Source organism: Salvelinus sp. IW2-2015, linkage group LG13 (assembly GCF_002910315.2).
Source record: "Salvelinus sp. IW2-2015 linkage group LG13, ASM291031v2, whole genome shotgun sequence".
NCBI classification, from domain to species: Eukaryota; Metazoa; Chordata; class Actinopteri; order Salmoniformes; family Salmonidae; genus Salvelinus; species Salvelinus sp. IW2-2015.
In genome coordinates this window covers 39939157-39961236 of record NC_036853.1, presented here as the reverse complement: position 1 = coordinate 39961236, position 22080 = coordinate 39939157, and the positions used below count along the sequence as shown (strand labels likewise).

The 22080-nt window shown below is 44.7% G+C and overlaps 1 protein-coding gene across 4 annotated transcripts; it reads right to left on the bottom strand.

The window, feature by feature from the left end:
* Positions 1-272: 272 nt before the first annotated feature.
* On the bottom strand, positions 273-21849 carry LOC111971443 (major vault protein). 4 transcript variants are annotated; one of them, XM_023998219.2, is made up of 17 exons: positions 21758-21849; positions 18482-18651; positions 17824-18019; positions 17096-17219; positions 16144-16275; positions 15891-15985; positions 14514-14750; positions 14196-14321; positions 13752-13961; positions 9969-10204; positions 9536-9733; positions 9246-9390; positions 8835-9046; positions 7983-8099; positions 1775-1901; positions 1394-1582; positions 273-1019 (listed from the first exon to the last, which is right to left on the bottom strand). In XM_023998219.2, the coding sequence occupies exons 2-17, from the start codon at positions 18649-18651 to the stop codon at positions 897-899; spliced, it is 2637 nt and encodes an 878-aa protein (XP_023853987.1). In that variant the 5' UTR covers positions 21758-21849; the 3' UTR covers positions 273-896. The 4 variants fall into 4 exon arrangements, with proteins under 4 accessions (XP_023853987.1, XP_070302361.1, XP_023853990.1 ...); XM_070446260.1 differs by having other exon boundaries at positions 13752-13958; XM_023998222.2 differs by having other exon boundaries at positions 13752-13955.
* Positions 21850-22080: the final 231 nt, after the last annotated feature.

The following is a 22080-nucleotide window of genomic DNA, read 5'->3' as shown; positions in this document are numbered from 1 at the left end:
TATGCATTGGGATGGTCGGGAATAGACCAAATGGAGTAACAATCTGTGCCAAAATAYCCAGTGGTCTTCTAATAAAAATGTAATCAGTATCAACTCATTGATTAAAGGTGCAATCAGTAATATTTGTAATGCTCATTTCAATTTATGATATACATTGATATGATACAATTTTGATGATACATTTCTCAAGCTCTGGCCATCCCTCAGCTTTATGGCTGCCATTTGGCTGAGAAGCCAATAGAAGATTGTGTAATAAGTCAGGCCAGAGCATGTAGCTTAATGTTGTTTTTATTAGTCACTACTGCATGAGTTACAGACAGAAGAGGTAGATGAAGAGTTTGATACATGGTGGTCATTGCAAAAATATGGTTCGTTCAAATGGATTGAGACACTTCATCCAGTGTGTGTGTGTGTGTGTGTGTACAGACAGACCATGGATACAAACTGAAGCATTGACATTTAAGGTGTCGGGGAAAAGCCATGCTTGAATTTTTTTGATAAATGGATCAACAAATGAATTAAACACATTTGCATAAACTTCAAAAGCAAAACAAGGAAAGATTCCTTACTATCCAGGATTATGGTTAGTATAGATACGCAACACATGGAGTGGACAGCACTTTATAGGGCATCGACGGCACCAAACAGATGAGCAAAAAAGCCATGTAAACCAAGGGGAATGTTCACTTGGACGTCTTTAGTCAGACACACATCTATGTGCACACACACACACATCAGAATAATCGCCACCGTACAGTCATACATATCATATGCCTAATTGTCAGTTACTACATCAGACAAAAAACAACCAGAAATCCTACATCTGTAGGGGATGTAGGGGATCAGACTGGACATTATTCTCTTATTGTGAACGTTCTCCTTTTCTCTTCCCCCTCTCACTGGCCCTGGCTCTGAGAAAGAGCTCCCAGAAGGCCGTTGGCCGTGCTGAAGAGGTTGATTGGAGAAGAGCCGTCTGTGATCAGGGTTGACTTCAAACCCAGAGACTGGAGCAGCTTGACCTGGGAGAGGGTGGGGGAGAAAGTGAGGGAGTGGGGAAAAGAGGGGAGTGAGGGACAGAAACAGAGAGATATTATTAATTTAATATGATCATTTCTGCTTTACGTTTTAACTGATTGAAAAAGATCCTGTGTTCCAGTTCCAATATCCTAAACTGTATTTTATAATGTCTTGTCACACCAATATAGCTCATTTAATTAAATTGAGATTGGGTGGGAGAAAGGCAGACCTGCTCAGTGAAACGTTACAGTAAAGTAAAACATTACAGATTGATTCTGACCTGAGCTTAAGGATTCTCCAGGTGCCATTTTTATTCAGACAAATGTATTGTGTAGCACAAATATGACGGTATTATGGTATGTAAGGAATTCTGTACCTGTAGCTCGGGGCCGGCTCTGGCCATCTCCTTCAGGGTGTCGGCGCCGATACTGTCCACCAGCTTTTTAAAGCGGTTGCTCTCTATCTCAGCCAGCTTCTGCTGTTTCTCCACTTCCAAACGATCCATTGCTGACTTATAGTTTAGCTCCTGCTCCCTCGCCTTGGACAGACGGTCCAGCTCGCCCTCCTGCACACAGAATTACAGGTCAGCTACACATAGTATGTGATCCTTTCAGCATTACACAATGTAGAACACCTTCAAACATTTATCAAACACAGACCACACACACACGTGAACTACTGGTTGTGTACCTTTCAGAATTACACAATGTACAACACTTTCGACCATACACACGCAGCATAGTGAGAGGATACGTACAGCCTCAATCCGCTGGGCCTCAGCCTTCAGTTTTGCCTCGTTGACTGCCGCCTCTCCCTGGATACGGGCTGCCTCTGCTCTGGACTGGGCCTCTGCCTTGGCTGCCCCTGTACTCTCCACCGCCGCACTGCAACACAACTACACACCTTTAGATTTGGTATTTTGTCAGGATCCCCATTAGCTGTTGCATAAGCAGCAGCTACTCTTCCTAGGGTCCACACAAAACATGACACAATACAGAGCATTAATAGACAACAGCTCAAGGACAGAACTACATAAAAAATAAAAATAAAGTATTACAAAAAGGCACACATAGCCTACATATCAATACACACAAACTAGGTCATATAGGGGAGAGGCGTTGTGCCGTAAGGTGTTGCTTTATCTGTTTTTTAAAACCAGGTACGCAAGTATAAACACCATGGGACCACGCAGCCGTCATACCGCTCAGGAAGGAGACGCATTCTGTCTCCCAGAGATGAACGTACTTTGGTGCGAAAAGTGCAAATCAATCCCAGAACAACAGAAAAGGACCTTGTGAAGATGCTGGAGGAAACAGGTACAAAAGTATCTATATCCACAGTAAAACAAGTCCTATATCAACATAACCTGAAAAGTCGCTCAGCAAGGAAGAAGCCACTGCTCCAAAACCGCCATAAAAAAATGACCAACAATGACCCCAAGTATACTTCCAAAGTTGTGGCAAAATGGCTTAAGGACAACAAAGTCAAGGTACCTTGACTATCACAAAGTGTGGCCATCACAAAGCCCTGACCTCAATCCTATTGAACATTTGTGGGCAGAACTGAAAAAGCGTGTGCGAGCAAGGAGGCCTACAAACCAGACTCAGTTACACCAGCTCTGTCAGGAGGAACGGGCCAAAATTCACCCAACTTATTGTGGGAAGCTTGTGGAAGTCTACCCGAAACGTTTGACCCAAGTTACACAATTTAAAGGCAATGCTACCAAATACTAATTGAGTGTATGCAAACTTCTGACCCACTGGGAATGTGATGAAACAAATGAAAGCTGAAATAAATCACTCTACTATTATTCTGACATTTCATATTCTTAAAATAAAGTGGTGATCCTAACTGACCTAAGACAGGGGATTTATACTAGGATTAAATGTCAGGAGTTGTGAAATGTATCTGGCTAGTATCTGGAATGTATTTGGCTAAGGTGTATGTAAACTTCCGACTTTAACTGTGTGTGTGTGTGTGTGTGTGTGTGTGGTGTGTGTGTGTGTGTGTGTGTGTGTGTGTATATTTATATATATTGTGGCAGACGGCAGGAAGAGGTGAGGGGAGTGGTTATTGAAGGGAGATATCTTGCAGCCTGCTGGCTCCAGCCCAGAGCCTTATATGGACTTCTTGCCCCAACGAGTGGATCATTAAGCCAGGGAGTACTGGGGGATAAAAGAGGGAGCGACCTGCACAAAGGGGCAGAGAAAGGAGAGTGAAGTGTGTGTTATGGAGAGTGTGAGGATATTTACCCCCCCCAATGTACCGAACCGGATTGGCTGAGGACCTGAGTTTTAGGATTACCCCTGGAGAACGGAACGGACAACGAGAACAGATTGTGGACTGTGAAATAGTTGGTGAATTCCCCCCAGTGTGCAAAACTCCCTAATAAACTCCCCATTTGCATTCATAATTATGCTACTTGTGTGTGTTTTGTTATTGAACTTGGTGATGTGGAAACCCCACACCCTTGAGCCTGCTACATATGGTGGAGAATGCAGGCACGCCAAACCAAGCTCAACAACTAAACAGACACAGAGCACAATGGAAGCATTGGTGAAACAGCTGGTGGAGGCGAACATAGCACCGCAGGCTATGCATCGGGAACTGCTGGAGGAACAGCGTCAGCAGACCGCTCTCCTGCGATCTGAACTCAGCCAGCTGTCAGCCGCCCAGGCCGGCATAGCGGCAGGTGCAGCAGTCTCTCGTCCCAAACCCAGTAGGTTTATACTGAAGTTGACAGAGGCTGACGACATCGAGGCTTACCTCCAAGCCTTCGAGAGGACGGCGGCTAGGGAGGAAAGGCCCCATGAGAAATGGGCCAGTCTGCTAGCACCCTTCCTGTCAGGCGCGGCACAGAAGCGCTATCAGGATCTGACGGCTGACCAGTCGCATTACGAGGGGCTGAAAAAGTCAATCCTGCGCTGGTATGGTTACACCCTGATTAGCAGGGCACAAAGATTCCATGATTGGGCGTATGATCCTACAGCGTCCACCCCGATCGTAAATGCATGATCTAATTAGCCAACTCTTGGCCAGCCTGCTGAACCACTGACGGCCATCGAGAAAGTGGTCATAGATCAATTTCTACGTTCTCTCACATGTGTGTTGGTGTTGGTCCCCACCTCAGAATGTACGTTTTTGGCCCGATGGAATGGGCCATACGAAGTCCTTGAGAAAGTGGCTGAAGTTAACTATAGGGTCAGACAGCCGGGACGTAAGCATCTGACCAAGATTTACCATGTGAATTTTCTAAAGAAATGGAACACAAGTGATGTACTCTACTCTATTTCCCCGAAGAAGGCTACCACAGAGACCAACCCGGCGGAGGGGTCACTGGGGGAGCAGCTGAGCCAAGCACAGAAGCAGGAGCTGAGGGAGTTGGTCGGCCGGAACCAGGAAGTGTTCCAGTGAACCAGGACACACCGATCTGGTACAGCACAGCATCATCACCGAACCTGGGAAAAAGGTGAAGTTGAGTCCCTACCGCATACCGGAAGCAAGGAGAGTAGCTGTCAGGACGGAGGTAAAAACGATGTTGAAAGCTGATATAATCAAAGAGTCGAATAGTGAGTGGTTAAGCCCCATAGCGTTGGTGCCAAAAATCAGACGGCACCATTCGCTTCTGTAAGGATTTTAGACAGGTAAATGAAATCTCGAAGTTCGCCGCCTACCACATGCCCCGAACTGATGAATTAATTAGAACAGCTCAGGACCGCCCGATTTATCAGCACGCTCGACCTGACAAAGGGTTATTGGTATGTGCCCTTAGCTCCCGAGGCATGGGAGAAAACTGCTTTGGCCACCCCTGACGGGCTGTTCCATTACAAGAAGCTGCCCTTTGGGTTGCACGGGGCTCCGGCCACCTTCCAGAGGTTGGTGACCGGATTCTCCATCCCCCATCGTGAGTACGCGGTGGCCTACATCGACGATATTGTGATCCATGGGAGCGAGTGGGAGACGCATCTAAACCAGGTGAGTGCGGTACTGCAGGCCTTACGGGAGGCGGGGCTAACAGCAAACCCAAAGAAATTTTGGCTCGGCCTGCTGGAGGCTGAGTACCTGGGGTACACGACCGGGAGGGGATGTGTCAAACCCCAGGTGAAGAAACTGGAGGCGATTCGAGACTGGCCCCGCCCCCTCACCAAGAAGCAAGTACGCATGTTTGTGGGGTTGACCAGCCCCCTGACAGATCTGACCAGGAGCAGTCTGCCCGCCCAGATGACGTGGACAGAGGAGACGGAGAAAGCCTTCCAGAACCTAAAGGGAGCACTGTGTTCTGGACCCGTGCTGGTGACCCCGAACTTCTCCAAACCACTGGTGGTACAGACTGATGTGTCCGAAACAGGTGTGGGTGCCATCCTATCACAGCTACAAAAAGGTGAGGAACACACAGTCATGTACATTAGCCGGAAGCTGTTGCCGCGGGAACAAAGACATTCCACTGAGAAAGAATGTCTAGCGATCAAGTGGGCACTGGAGACGCTGAAGTATTACTTTGGGACGACACTTCACCCTCGTAATGGACCACAAAATAAGGACAGTAACTCCCTGGTCACCCGCTGGTTCCTATCCTTACAGCCCTTTGCGTTCTCTGTCGTCCACAGATCAGGTGCAACCCATGGAAATATCGATACCCTCTCCAGGAGGGATGCTCATGGGCAGTGGTTCGCAATCCTGGTTCTGGGGACCCAAAGGAGTGCACATTTTTGTTTCTGCCCTAGCACTACAAAGCCTTTTAATGAGTTGATCATTTGAATCAGCTGTGTAGTGTTAGGGCAAAAACAAAAATGTGCACTCCTTTGGGTCCCCAGAACCAGGATTGAGAACCACTGCTCTAGGGAGCTGGACCACCCCTCCCTCCTGAGGAAGGGGGGGGGGGGGGGGGGGTTGCAGACGGCAGGGAGAGGTGAGGAGAGTGGTTATGTGGTTATTGAAGGGAGATATCTTGCAGCCCGCTGGCTCCACCCCAAGCCTTATATGGACTTCCTGCCCCAACGAGGCGAGGCTGTGGTTCATTAAGCCAGGGAGTACTGGGGGATAAAAGAGGGAGCGGTCTGCACTAAAGGGGCAGAGAACAGAGAGTGAAGTGTGTGTTATGCAAAGTGTGAGAATAGAGCGCAATGTCTGTGYGATTACCCGTTGTGACATGGACTGTGATCCATGTACCAGATTGGCTGAGGACCTGAGTTTTAGGATTACCCCTGGAGAACGGAACGGACAACGAGAACGGATTGTGGACTGTGAAATAGTTGGTGAATTCCCCCCCCCTTTCCCCAGTGTGCAAAGCTCCCCAATAAACTCCCCATTTGCATTCTAGTTGTGCGTGTTTTGTTATTGAACTTGGTGACGTGGAAACCCCACACCCTTGAGCCTGCTACAATATATTCTCTAAGCATTACAGGGATTATGGCTCTGAATATATACAGCAACATCTCCCCCATAAGCATTTGTCTCTTCTATAGATGTTATATCCTTGTATTGCTACTGGTGTATCATCAAATTAATTATTTMACTTTTTAGGGATAGGGGGCAGCATTTTCACTTTGGATGAATAGCGTGCCCAGAGTGAACTGCCTCCTACTCTGTCCCAGATGCTAATATGGGACAGAGACCAACCTCAGATTTCCCACTTCCTGGTTGGATTTTTTGCCTGCCATATGAGTTCTGTTATACTCACAGACATCATTCAAACAGTTTTAGAAACTTCAGAGTGTTTTCTATCCAATAATAATAATAATAATAATATGCATATATTATCAACTGGGACTGAGTAGCAGGCAGTTTACTCTGGGCACCTTATTCATCCAAGCTACTCAATACTGCCCCCAGCCATAAGAAGTTATTGATTTCATGAACCTTATTTCTAAGGCTACATATATTAATATGGACTATTTTCAGCCCTTTCCTGGGTAGCTTATCAGAGATAAGACATAATATGGAAAAGAGCAAACAAGGCAAGAGGAAAAAAAATATACATTCAGCAGTCAATTAATCAATTGGTGTGCGTGCTGCGAGGTTGAAACTACAAACCCATAGGCTTGGCTCTCTCATCCCTTCCAGGCTTCTGGGAGGGAGGGTGGACAATGAGCCTGTCATAACAGATGTAAGCAATGTCCCCACAGCTTCAGGATAGTCCTCGTTGAGGAAGATRTAGATTCCTCTCAAGTTCTTGGCTCTTTCCAGAACAGCTACCTTGTCCTTGACCCTCAGAAACTTGACCACTATCAGCCTGGGCCTGTCACCTGGGCCGGTGGTGGGTTGTCCAGTCCTGTGGCCGCGCTCCACCCTAATCTTCCTGTGGTCGATCTTCAATTTCTCAGAGATCATTTCCCTCACTTTGTCCTCAGACTCTGTCCAGGTCTCATGTGGAGATTCTGCAATTCTGTCCCGAACCATGTTATTTCGCCTTGATTGTCCCTCCCTTATCAGTCATTGTTATCATGGATTCACACAGAACTGATGTCCTCTCTCAATGACTTACAGATTGCTGTCATCTTGCCGTTCTCCTGTTTCAACTCATCGAGCTGACCCTGGGAAAACKGCAAAATATTCTTCAGGTCCTGGACCTCTCTGGTCAGGTCATCCATTCTTTTATTAGTTGAATCCACCAGTATTTAAATAAAACACATTCTGGGGGAGGGAAAACTGATCCTAGATCTGTACCTAGGGGAAACTTCACCCCAGCACCACAGATCTAACCTCCGCATTCAYACAACTCACAATAGCATAGCTACATTATGTTAGGATCTCTGATCTAAATGTTACTCGGTACAGCTTYGCAWTCACACTACTAAGAACAGCATGAYGCTAACGCTAGCCATGCTAATTCTAGCTCCTTGCCATAATTTTACCATCAGTGAAGCTAATGTGTTAGCATTAYGCTAATGATATCCCTCTGCCATTATATTTCCCAAAAGCGATGCTAACATGCGTTGTTTTAACAGCATAGCATCAATGGTCACCTGAGGGCCTCCAGCTCCAACAGCTCTTTCCTGGTCCTCTCTGCCTCCGCCTGGTCTGTGATCCTCTGCCTCTCCAGACGACCACGCGCCTCCTGCTCGAGACGCTCTGCCTCATGGCTGCAGGRAGGGAAGGAGGGGAGAGAGAAATACAAAGAGGGACAGGAGAGAAGTTAACTCTTACCAAACAGGTAAAAACAACCCTGTGTGTGTCTGTCTGGTGGTAGATAGCCTAGTAATTGAGTGTTGGGCCAGTATCTGAAAGGTCGCAAGTTTGAATCCCCGAGCCGAACTAGGTGAAAAATCTGTCAATGTGCACGAGCAAAGCACTTAACCCCARTTGCTCCTGTAAGTGTGCATGCATGTATATATGAATGGACAAAGYCATCGATCACGTGACACCATTCATTCCTATGTGAAGACTCAATAGCGCATTGAAGCCAAATTAAGTCTTAAGATGGCGTCTCATGTGCAGCTTGAGCTACTCCAGGAAGTGAGTTKCAGGCTAGYTCAGTGCTGCCCAATCTCATGAAATAACTCAAGTTGAAGGCAGACAGTGGTACTGCAGGCTGCCATTAGCAAATCAATAATTCTCATAACTTCTTCTGTAATGAGATTTTAAAAGGATCGGTTCAAGGAAATATATCTGGTATTAGAAGCAATTATTGGTACCATGATCGTCTTCAAATGATTAAAAACAAATTTAGGAAGATTGACATTTTTCCATTCACTAGAATGGGGGGGATCCTGTCTTATGCTTACAATGCCTGCAATACCACGGTTGGCCTTGAACATCGATGGCTTCAGAGGTGGCATTCGTTCTCCCCATGTGTGCGTGCKTGTCATGTGTCCTACCGTGCGGCAGCCTCCTGGGAGTTGGTGGTGATCTCGATGGCCAGCTGGACACTCTTCTGCAGGGCGTCTCTGGTCCTCTGGTCTACCGGCTCCACTGACTGGATGTCCACACTGCTGATGACCAGACTGTTCTGGTGGAAGCGCAGGCTGGGACGCACAGACAGCTTGTCATCAAAGCCAAACACAGAGGAGCAGATGATCCGGTTGGAGTTCTRTAGAGTGGAGGGGGTTAAAGAAGAGGTTAAAGCGTGGGGTGTTATTGTTGTCTTTKAATCAATTGGCATACGTTTTCCAAAGCGGCGTATAGGCCTACCTAACTACGATAGCTAAGGGCTGGAGGCCATGTAGAATTAAAAAGTGTATTAAAAAGCCAGAAAAGTGCAGATTTAGATGATTGAAGTGTGGACGGACCTTGTGAAAGTCGTCAAACTGCACGGAGGCGACGGCTCCTCTGACGCGGGAGGCRATGGCTTTACAGGCATCCCCCACAAAGTCAGGCACCGAGAACAGAGCGGCAGCCTGGGACGGGTCCGCAGGAGACTTCAGGTCAAAGTGCCTGAGAAAGAGAGAGCGAGAGAGAGGAGAGGGAGAGATATTAAATACATCAGCTGGCCTACAGACTAGACTAAGGACGCCAAATCGCAGAGGATCCTCAAACACACACGTCGTCGTCGTCGTGCTCCCACACCCACAAACCCTACCAGTTGTAGCTGAGCTGCAGCTGCAGGCGTGCGTGGTCGGCCGTCTCTATGGTGATGATGTCAGTGAAGAAGTCCGGCCCCAGCAGCAGACACACAGCCTTGATGACGTTGGCCCTCTTGGGCTTGTCCCCTGACAGGGAAAGCACGGTGAACTGCTCATCAGGACCCAACATTACCATCTCTGGCCCAAACACCACCCTGARAGAGGGGAGGGAGAAAAGGAGGGAGGACAAGACAGGAGAGGGGGTGGGAAGAGAAAGTGAGGGCGAAAAGTTAACACTAKGGGCCCAATGTTGCTCTGGTCAAAAGTAGTGCACTATATAGGGAATAGGGTGCCATTTGGAATGCAACCCTGGGCTAGTATATGGTTTTTTTCTGGACAGGGCCAGTGTCATTGTCCCTCCACATCCGTCTGTCTGTCAGCCATGTTTACCTGGCCTTCTTCTCCCTGTAGTCGTAGACCTGCACGGCAGCGTTGTGGGGCACCCTGTAGGACACCACCTTGGTCTTGTCMCGGTCCTTCATCTCCACTTCCTTGCTGCGGTCAGAGCGGTCAGCCAGGGGGTCCTTTGTGGAGGCCAGGAGGGTCTCAACATTCTGAGGCAGATTCTTGGCCCACAGCTCCTCGTCYTGCGTCAGCATGTAGGTGTGGCCAATCACAGCACGGACCTAGAACCAGGCAGCCAATGGGGGAGAGGGATGGGGAAAGGTGGGTGGGGATTTAAGGCTGATAAATAACAGGTGAATGGATTCCCTGGATCATTCGAATCAGGTGTTTTAGTGTACGTCCCAAATGGCCCCCCTACAGTACATGGTGCACTAGTTTTGACCAGAGTCCTGTGGGCCCTGGTCAATAGTGCACTATATCATAGGAACCCGAGCAATGGAGTAGGTGCAATCCCACTTTTTTAACCAGAAAAGTATCAATGGGTAATGTCAATTTTCAATGATTAGTAATGTTTTGAGCTAGTCTATATTAAAATACATATGTCGATGTTATATAATAAATAAAGCTGCAATATGYAACTTTCTGGGCGAGCCGACCAAATTCACATAGAAGTGGGAGTTACAGATAGACTTGCTTTCAGTGAGATAGACAGATCTAAGAAGGGGTAGATCTGTTCCATGTGCGCTACTTCTACACTTCCTGTTAAGTTTTGTTTTTGAGTCTGACAGCTTCMAACAGAAAAWTTWTATTTTTGGTTACTGAAAAKATATTTCACAGTGGTTTAGATGGTACAATAATGCTTATTTTGTCACAAACAAAAATTAGGCAAACTATTAGACTTTTAGCAACCAGGAAACGGTGGAGCGATTTCTACATATTGCATTTGCATATTGCATCCCCCGTCGCCTCAAGATGAATGTTTTTCCCACGGGAAAGTTTTGCTTCCCTCTCGCATGCCACTGTTTTGGTTCAGCGCCGTTAGAAAGCACTAGTTGCACCACTGGTGTTTAAAATTAATAAAATGTATCTATTTCGTTGTGCCGTTACATTTGTATCATTGTTTCATGTCCGATGCACTCAGGGTGTTTGTTGTTACATATCTTTTGAGAGGTGTGCACCATTTCACTTTGCCAGTATGAACCATGGTGAGCACGGGCATGTCTGATTAGGCTTTGCTGGACATCTGGCTTTCTCACCCAATCGGATTTGAGAAGGAGAGAGGACGCAAGGAGTATGCAATTGAGATTCTCCCACTGACTCCAAGTAGCCTTCCATCAGCCTAGAAAATATTTCACCTTTGCAGAAAACTGCATGTCCGGTGGCTCGCAATGAGTAGTTCACAAGAAGATTCGGAGAAATAATCAGTAGGCCTAATATTACATGATTAAATCTGTGAATGAATTTCTCCCCAAGCTGTTTAGAGGCATTTAACACCATTCTGCATTTGSATCATATATTTTCCCAACATTAAAAATCGGTTAAAATGTTTTCATTCAGTTACAAAAGTAACAGTCCTGACTGAGCCCCATATGCGAGCGGACCGTAGCCGCTTTGCGGTTTTAACCCGGAAGCCAGTCCGGCTGGCTTCCAGGTTAAGCAGGTGAGTGTTAAGAAGCGCGGCTTGGCGGGTCATGTTTCAGAGTACTCATAACTCGACCTTCACCTCCCAAGCCCGTTGGGGAGTTGCAGCGATGAGACAAGATTGAAATTGGGGAGAAAGGGGGTARAATACAACAACAAAACAAAAAATATATAAAAACATTCACTGGAACTAAGGGGCCTACTCCGAACCATGAAAAACAGCCCCAGACCATTATTCCTCCTCCACCAAACTTTAGTTGGCACTATGCATTGGGGCAGGTARTATGCACGTTTCTCCTTATAAATCAGACCGGTCGTAAAACTGTGTGTGCGTGAACAAGCATTAAAACTGCCTGGAAAACGCCCCCATTCAACATTTGGATGTTGAAAATAACACCCTTTATTTACTGTATAAATTGGAACTATTGGAATTAAGCCACAGCAGTTTCTAAAAGAGCCATGGCAATTTTGATCACATTTCTGCAGGTGTGAGCAGAATGTTTTGATATTTTGCAGAGACTTTTTCAAACWAAAAATGCATGCCGTCTATAGCGAGTGCCTGTCCGTGCATTCAGCAAGATTGATAGTATATTCGAAACAACTTAAAAGTAGGCTAAATGCAAAAGAAGAATTGTTCAATATTTCATTTATCAATAAATTATGTTTCTAGGTCCTGTATAGGCTCTGAGATTAATAGGCAATGATGCTGTGCTCCAATCGCACAGCAATAGCCTATCCATAGGCCTACTGTCAAATATTTTACATAAGTTACCGGTATATTTACTGTGTTGGCAGAATGTTCAAATCTTTTGCAGTAATTTATTTTGGTTGGCATTTATTGAGATGGCTCATGTATTGGAAGCAGCTCTGCAGAATGGTCAATAGCTGGCAAAGCCACAAAGTCATAAAATCAGATTTTAAACCTAACTCTAACCTTAACCACACTGCTAACCCCAATACCTTAAATTAAGACTAAAAAGCAMATTTTTGTTCTAATGAATTTGATCGATATAGTCAATTTTGACTATGCAGCTGACCCATCTAGCGGAAACCACTCAGTTCTRCTTCCAGGGCCAGACTCATTACAAAAATGTCAACCTGCGTAATTTATGCTGTATCTGACAAAGGACTGTGTCAAAATGGTTGCGGACCTGTCAGCAGAACATTTGAATTCAACAATGTTTTGCATTGACTTTTCCCCAACCTAAACATGGACTGCCCGCGAATTCTGAAACATTGTCTATGGCTGCCTACAATTTTTTTTAATGCAATTACAGAAGCGTACAGTAGGCCTACTTCAATGCAAAAGATAAACTGTTTACCTGTTAAATTTGACTGTATATTATAAACCGCAGYGCCTATGGGATTGCAAAACTTGATATAAAGCCTATATCTATTTACTAGGTCTAATTAAGTGAGCGATGCACATGGTAATGTGTTGTATGGCTACTTCAGGAATATGAACTCATCACAAGCCAGGAAAGGTGAGGAATTTATTCTGCAATGGTTATGAAAATAAAATAAATAGGAAAAAGATTCCTATTAGTTAATTATTTTTGTATTAAAACATGTTTAAAAGATTTTTGCTCTTCTCACTAACAGCAAATGGCTGAATTCTTGCTTATGCTTTCCTGCATTTAATTTTCATAATTTCCCCCATTTTCACAAAATAGCCTACTTACTTGCCAGCTTTCAATATAATATTTCAACCACTAGCAGATGTGCATACACATGGTCTAAAGTTAGCAGAGAGGTGAGCACATTCTCACATCAAAATTGGTTTTAATATAAATGCCAACTTTTGTGTGAAAACTGGAGCACGCACATGTCGGGGTATATTTTGTACATAAGCACAGTTTATAAATGGAGGMCCCTGGTCCCCAAGACGTGGAGACATACTGTCCACTAAGAGGAATGTGAGCGCCTATTACCATCTAGTTAAACCGTGAGCTAGGGCTCTTAAGATAGTGGGTTCAATCCCAKTGCTTGGCACTTGYTTCATTTTTTTCTGTTTTAACAGCCCATCTTAAACCTTTTTAACAAGTCAAAATGAATGCCAAAAATGTACTCAAGTTCTGTTTAACCTAGCCCAAACCTTATCAGTCAAAACGACTGCCTAAACTTAACGGTCGAGTTGCCATTTGGGACGTATCCAGTCTTCAAACATTCAGCTGGGTAAAAATTCACCTTTCCTGTCTTGATGTCACGGACATAGATCCCTTCGTTCTCGTCCAATGGAATGGCCTGTCGCCGTAGCATCACCTCCACGGCAGCCGGGGGGACGTACTCGATTGGTCCACGTAGCATCCAGCGGTCACCGGGGCGACGTTGGAGTCCACCCCTCCGGGAGAGCTTGGCCCTCTCCTCCTCCTCCTCTTCCTCCTCCTCCTCCTCCTGCTGGCAGAGAGGAGAGGAGGAGGGAGAGAGAGAATGAGGGAGAGAGTGAAGGGGAGAGAGAAGGAGAGGGAGGAAAATGAGAGAGAAAGAAAGAGTGTACATTGAATGGATTGTGTACCGGCCAAACCAGTCAGTCCTGTTAAGGATCGTTGTTGTATTTGACTATGGTCCATTTGTTTCCCCTCCCATCTGCATTTAAATTCTTCCACCATTCCCTCCCGCCTCTTTCCTCACCTCCTGTGTATCTTTGAAGGCCTCTATGGCCCTCAGCACCAGGCCCTCCTCCTCAGAGAGAATATAAACGTCCTGGATGCCCTCCTCTAAATGCTCCCCTGGCTGCAGGAAGAACGAACGCTCACCCTGGGAGGAGGAGGAGAGAGAGCAGTGTTAAAGCTAAATTGGGGAAGTGACTAAAAGCTACAAAAGGCAAATTAATGAACAAACAAATGAAGTCACTGAACTTCCTCACCAGTGTGTAAAACAGCAATGAGTGACTAAACAAACATTTGACCAAACACAGGAGTGAAAGACAGCGCTCTCTTTCAGTCTCACCTTGCACACCCTCTTCTGACCCAGCTGTGGTTTACCGTCTGGTCCCACCGGGTCCAGGATCACACAGTACTGACGGCTGCTCAGCGTGGTCACATTGACCACTCCCACCACTTCCTCGGCAACAGACGGGATGTGTGCCTCCCGCTCCGCCATGGTAACAAGCCACTCTTCCCCAGTGCGCCGGTCCCGCCCCCCGGCGTCACGGAATGGCCGTATTGCTCGCACGTGCAGTGCTTTCTGAGTGAAAAAAAAACATGAATTTGTTTAGGGAGGTCCTAAGAAACATCACAAGACTAATAACATGTATTTTCAACAACAAAAAAATAGAAGAGCATATGGAGTTTAATTAGGCCTATGTTACGGGTCAGTGCAGCCCTGCCTGCGCCATTCAAATAAAATCAATAGTTCGTTACTTTGTTTATTAAAACAGACAAGACACACCTATCTGATCACAGTCAGAATATACRAATATAACAGAATAAAATACAAAATAATATTTTTCCCACRGGGATGTGTGGAACCGCTATCAAATTAAAAAAAGTTAGATTTTGAAACATGCATTTTTTTATCCACGTTTCATCCCTTTCCTACCCTCACTCCACCTCGTTAGGAGCAGGCGTAGGATCTTATCATGATACTGATAGAAAATAATATCCAATCCTATTTTCAAAAACATGCGAGTCTCATATTCGTATTTCCCAACCTCCGCGGGTTTTTGGAGTTGCTAATACGCAAGCAAAATAATACTCTTGATTTAGGCCACATTGCACGCAAAAAGATTGGATCAGCGAATATATGAGACATACCRCCTCCACTTGTTTGCCCAGCCAGAAACCAATTAAACAAAAAGCCTATACAGATGGAAATTCAGTGAAACAAAATCACATTGATTGATTATCAGTCAGTGAAATAACAGGCTTTTGGTCAGGAATAGGCTTAGGCTACTAAGCAACTGCGAGTGAAGAGCAAAATAATCCAACAGTTAAACTATTGGAGACCACCAATCAAGAGGAGGGAGGGGGAGAACAGGAGATGGTGAATGAATATATTTTTTTAAAGGGGCAGGAGAGAGGAGGGAAAAGTAAAGAGAGGGGGAAAGAGGAGGGAGGGGGAATAAATGGTGAAGAGAGAGGCGAGAGAAGGAAGGTGAGTGATAGGTCAAAGAGAGGGAGAGAAAGGAGGGAGGGGGAGTAAATGGTGAAGAGAGAGAGAAGGAGGAATGAGGAGTGATTGGTAAAGAGGGAGAGAGTGAAGGAGAGAGGGGAGCGATAGATAAAGTGAGGGAGCGAGTAGGGGGGGAGTTATAGGTAAAGCAAGGGATGGAGAGAAGGAGGGGGTGCTAGATGAAGTGAGGGTGAGAGAGGAGGGCGGTGTTACCTTGTCAGTTAGGATGAAAGCGTTGACGATGTCGAGGACCTCCTCATGAGCCCCTGGTAGATACGCCCCCACCTTTCTCACCTGCCACTCCTCACCTGGACAAACACACACAGGGAATCACTCAGCTAGGTAGGTGTGTGTGTGTGTGTGTGTGTGCGCAGATCTGTGTATGATAGCGATACAACATCTGCTACTTTTGTGTACATGCATTATATGCACAATAAAAATATAAAATACAGTATATGTGTCTCACCAGTGACCCTGCGGACTCCGCTCCTGTCCACTCCTTCCTTGCGTGCTCGGAGGCGGATGGCCTGGTTCTCTTTGATCACCGTGGCCTTGATGGTCTCCAGCACTGCCACCTCCTTCCTGGGGATGTACGTCCCTATGGGGGGGGCAGAGGTTAGAGAAGCATTATTAGGCAATCAGGCTGTGTTTGGAACCGGGTACTACACATTGTTTGGAATGTAAAAAAATATATATATACTATTTGTCACATGCGCCGAATACAACAGGTGAAATGCCCTTAACCAACAATGCAGTTATGAAAAAATACCTTAAAAAAAAGATATAAAAGTAACAAATAATTAAAGAACAGCAGTATATACAGGGGGTACCGGTACAGAGTCAATGTGCGGGGGCAACGGCTAGTCGAGGTAATTGAGGTAATATGTACATGTAAGTAGCGTTATTAAAGTGACTATGCATAGATAATAACAGAGAGTAGCACCAGCAACGCAAATAGTCTGGGTAGCCATTTGATTGGATGTTCAGGAGTCTTATGGCTTGGGGGGTAAAAGCTGTTTAGAAGCCTCTTGGACCTAGACTTGGTGCGCCGGTACCACTTGCCATGCGGTAGCAGAGAGAACAGTCTATGACTAGGGTGGAACATACTACGTTTCTTGCATACTACTTTCTTCTACTACTTGTTATTTTATTAATATTTGTACTGCATTGTTGAGGGAGAATGCAAGAAAGTCGTTCACTGCACCTTTTATACCTGCTATAAACTGTGTACGTGATGAATCAAATTGGATTTGACTTCAACAAGTCAAATTAGAAACAAATTGAAAGAGCACTATTTATCTTGTTAAAACAATGCTCTGATTTGGTGGAAGAAAATATACAGGAGTCATATTGATGAATGTGTAAGGACCGAAGGAAATTGTAATGGATGTGTTAGGAGTTGTACCCAGAGAACTCACCTGGCCCTTCGAACAGCCACTCATCTCCACCCACCCTCTTCTCTCCTCCCACCTCCTCAAAGTCCAGCAGAGCCTGAAGGCGCAGGGCGGTGTCTGGGTAGACGATCTGCAGCGCTGTCACGTGCTGGGAGGGGGTGGGGAGAGTGTAATATATATATATTGAAGTCAGAAGTTTACATACACTTAGGTTGGAGTCATTAATTMGTTTTTCAACCACTCCACAAATTTCTTGTTAACAAACTATAGTTTTGGCAAGTCGGTTAGGACATCTACTTYGTGCATGACACAAGTAATTTTTCCAACAACTGACCTAGGATTTTTACTAGGATTAAATGTCAGGAATTGTGAAAAACTGAGTTTAAATGTATTCAGCTAAGGTGTATATAAACTTCCGACTTCAATTGTATATATAAAAAAAAAAGAGATTAACACACATGTAATAGGAATTGCTTCAACTCTCCAAACTTCTAATGCCTAGGCTTTAACTCTGCAAGCTAACACAGTTGTAGCATGCAGAAGAACCAGGTTAGCACCCAGGTCCCAGACAGTTATATTATCTTTCCAAGTGAATGCCTAGGCTTTAGCTCAACGTGATTGTAATGGAGGTGGTTCAGTGAACCACACTTGTGTGCTGAGCAATCTCTGCACTGAGACCTGAAGACTTGCATTAGCTCCCTGCACTTCTAACACCTAGGCTTTAGCGCTGACGTCTAACAAACAGACCGTACCTGCTGGATCTCCTCTCCAGGGTAGAGGGGGAAGGGGTCCTGGGTGAGCCGGATCTCCAGGTCGGCATGGCGCAGCTTGGCCTGTCCTGATTGGTCGAAGAGCACCTGTCCGTGGTCATCGCGAGCAACGGGGTTGAGAACCACGCAGTAGTGGCGAGGAGGGACCATGGTCATTCGCACGGGGGAGAACAGCACTCTGGGAAGTAGGGCACAATAGTCACCTACTGACTGAAATACTAGTCTACACAGATACTGTACATACTGAGTGTAAACGTGTTTGTACATGGCATAWGTTGACTAACCTAAACTTGTAAAGAAACACCCAGAATGAACCATCTACTTCCACTCTAGCAATGTAATCAACCTCTACGCACCTGTTCATGTGTATGCATGTGTGAGTGAGTAATCATATGGTTAAACCAGCCACAGAGGAGCACATGCTGATTTAATCTGGGTAAAAGATGCCATTAAAAACGTGATATTTAGCAACGTTCAAAGTGTGCTGTCACACATTGTGTGACGCTGTAACCACAGCGATAACAGCTTGATTGGTGTCATTAGGCTTAGAAGAAACCAACAACCAACCGCACTTGTAATTAGGTAATTACACGCAGACTAACAGATAAATGACAGATAAACGCACACACACACTCCTCACCTCTCATTGTCCTGTCTGATGTAGGTGAGCGGTCCAATCTCCACACGGGCGATATTGGTGTTTTGGTCCAGGACATGGATGAAGTGGTGGGGCGGGACACGGATGATTGATGCATCTACCAGGCCCTCAAATTTCATCCCGCCTGAGCTCCCGCCATTCATGGACGTCATCTGGAATGGCCGGAGTGGAAAGGGTTAACGGGTCTATTCAGTGATGTGAAACATTCCGAAATATAATTGAGCTGGCACGATTTCCTATTCTATCTGACAGATMGACAAGTATTGTGTAGAACAGATATGATTATCTGAAAAGTTCTGTAATGTTATGTCCTCCAGAACAGGCCCCTGAAGTAGCCTGCCCTACTGCCTAAAGGCGACACTGGTCATGTTCGAGAGCATCAAAACCGTGATGTATCATAGGTCAATTGTGACAGACTGACCTACAAATAATATTGAGCAGTTAATTATGATGCAAGGTTATTTGTATATCAATCCGTTTTCGACCCACCTTTAAAGTCGACTGCAATTTCGAAAACGCCCACTGACCTCCTGCCYCATTGGGTGGATCTCAATCTCCTCCTCAGACTGTAGCCATCTTACCGCAAGTGGAATGCACTGACTGCAAGTCCCTCTGGATGAGTCTGTTACATTTTGGGCATTTAAAATGTTTCTCCCCTTCTTGCCTCTTTTCTTTCGGTGGTTCTGATCTGAAGGAGTTGACCAGGTGAAAGCTGATCCCCCACTAGGAATCCATTATCTAGCTCTTCTCTCAAGTAGCTTCTCTCTGCCATTTTGAAACACTTGTGTAAGAACATGTGCCAAGAATTCGATTGGCTTCAAGCCTACTTCTGGACTAAAAAGATGTCCAATAGAGAAGTGCCTTTCAGACCAGGACAAGGCTTACAGTCACCTGTGGTGTAAACTACTTAAGTAGTACTTTTAAAGTATTTTTACAATACTTTTACTTAACTTACATTCCTATAGAAAAKAATGTACTTCTTATGCCATACCTTTTCCCTGTCACCCAAAAGTACATTTTGAATGCTTAGCATGAGGAACATTGTCCAATTCACACATCCCTGGTCATCCCTAYTGCCTCTGATCTGGCGGACTCACTGAACACACATGCTTCGTTTGTAAATGATGTCTGAGTGTTGGAGTGTGCCCCTGGCTACACAAAAAATAAAATGGTGCCACCTGGTTTGCTTAATATACCAAATTTGAAATAATTTACACTTAATACTTGAGCAATTACATTTACTTTTGATACTTAAGTATATTTAAAACCAAATAATTTTACTGGGTAACTTTCACTTTTGCTTGAGTAATTTCTATGAAGGGATCTATATATTTACTCAAGTATGACAATTGGGTACTTTTTCCACCGCTGTCTGCATTCAGAGAACTATTMTTTATACTGTACTAGAGTGTATGCTATAACTAAAGAGAAAAGATTCCCATTAGACAGTGTCCTTTGACATACTCAGACATTTGTGGGAGCGCTCCTGAATGGTGAGAGCAAATACACCTGACAACGACACTACATAATGACTGACACAAACTGGCTGGACCAGGTACTAGGTACACAGGGGGGCTTGAGAGAACAAAACTTAAGTACTACATGTCTCTTTTTATATGACAAAACTATGGACACTCCCACCATGTACACAAATCTGAGCCAAACATGAYAAATCGGTCATACAGGCACACCTTTCACAAACTGGCACGCCCAATACTATTGCTATTTCACTATACATTCCAGTGCCTCCACCCACTCAAGAACTATCAAGTGTAAGTGTTGGTTCAGGAAAGTTAGCGGAAGCATAAATTCTGGCCTAATGACAATGGCTAAATGTCATTACACTTTTTGTTGTCTCTTTCCATTCACCACTATTTGGAGGCTGGAAATATGTTGAGTGGATGAATGTGTGCGTGTATTAAAGGAGCTCATTGAAGTGATTGTTTGACAATCAGATGACAACATATTGACTGGTTGTGTTTATGTCACAGTAAAAAGGTAATACATTTTAAAAGTTAAATGACAAATCTTTACGACTAGGCCCACAGAGATCCTATTGAACAAATCGGGATTCTATATGTAACTCTATGATTAGGCCCACACGCAAGCTTGTGCACACATACTGCAGTACGGTGTGTGAAACTTTGTGTGCTGCTATTTTGGCCAGAATGTGTTCTTAACTGACTTGTCTAGTTAAATAAAAAATGGTCAAATAAATGTGTCCTAGTTATTGGACTATAGGGGGGTGTGGTTAARTTGAGGTTAAGATTTGTTTGTGCATTCTTGAGTGTAAGAGGTAGTGCTTTCTGTTGAAGTGGCTTTAACAACAAAAGAATTCTAGAAAAGGTGTGACACAAATTGCAATTACCGCTTATGCTCCAAAACTCATCTGCCATGTGAAGTTTGCTGTCTCCACAGCAACATGTTTGGCATTGATAATGCCCTGTGTTTGAGAGGCAGAAATACAGATGTAAGTGTGCGTGTCTACAAAATAAATCTCCCTTTTAAACTTAGGTAAAATCTAAGCCAGACAGTCAACTTCCAGACCACAGAAAAGTTAGCCTGCCCTGTCCTACATTGAACAMCACAGTGGAAAATATAAGGTTCCAGAAAGAGTCACAGAGCATAACGTTCATCTCTGTTGCTTGGGGGGAGGGAGGAACCAAATAGATATAGCATTTACTATCAGTGGTGTAGGAGATATGGACATAATAAAGTTTCTTTGAGGGGGCAAAGTGCAACCGTTTTGCAGTGAGTTCAGTACCAGGTGATATGGGTGTTTCCCTTATAGAATTAGGAAATAGAACACAAAACATTCTAGTAAGGGCTAGTTCCAATACTTTAACAGTACATTATTCAGTCCTCACTGATCTGGGCCCGGTTTCCCAAAATCATCTTAAGGCTAAATTTATCGATCAACATAATAGCCTTAGTCATTTGGAAGAGTAGTTCCGTTCTAGGCGTTTTATTAGCAACTTTTTAAATGTCTTCTGAGCAGATGTAAATGTAAACCATCGACCAAGTTGAGGTGTAAATKTTATTTTTTTTAAGTTGAAAGAGCAATCTGTGAACAACCTTTTTCACAACTAACCGTCATACAAATAAACGCTGTCATTTTTTTAAAGTAGAAGTTTACTTATCCACTACCAGAGCTTTAAGGCAATCTACATTTATTAGGTCTACTTTATTGCCACTATTCAATGCATTTGAGAATGGCAACCAACCAATCTAGAGTTGGTAGCCCAGAGAATTTCTTACCTTTGATGAATAATTGGACAGATTCTTCTCCTAGCTTGGCAGAGTCAAATGGATCAATGCGCTTCTCTTTTATTTTGCTTTTATTACGCTTCTGTGTGTTTTCAGTTGGTTGGTGGGCGTGCTGTCATTAGTTACCACAGCCACAAAGTCATAAACCCCGCCTATTTCTACAATTTCTCTTCATTAAAATGTGATTATAACCTAACTGCCTAAACACCAACCTTCAAGTTCATACGGTTATGCCGTAGGCAAGCCAAAAATATTTTTTTAATGATATAGACATTTTGACTTTGTGTCTGGGCTATCTAGTGGAAACCATGCGG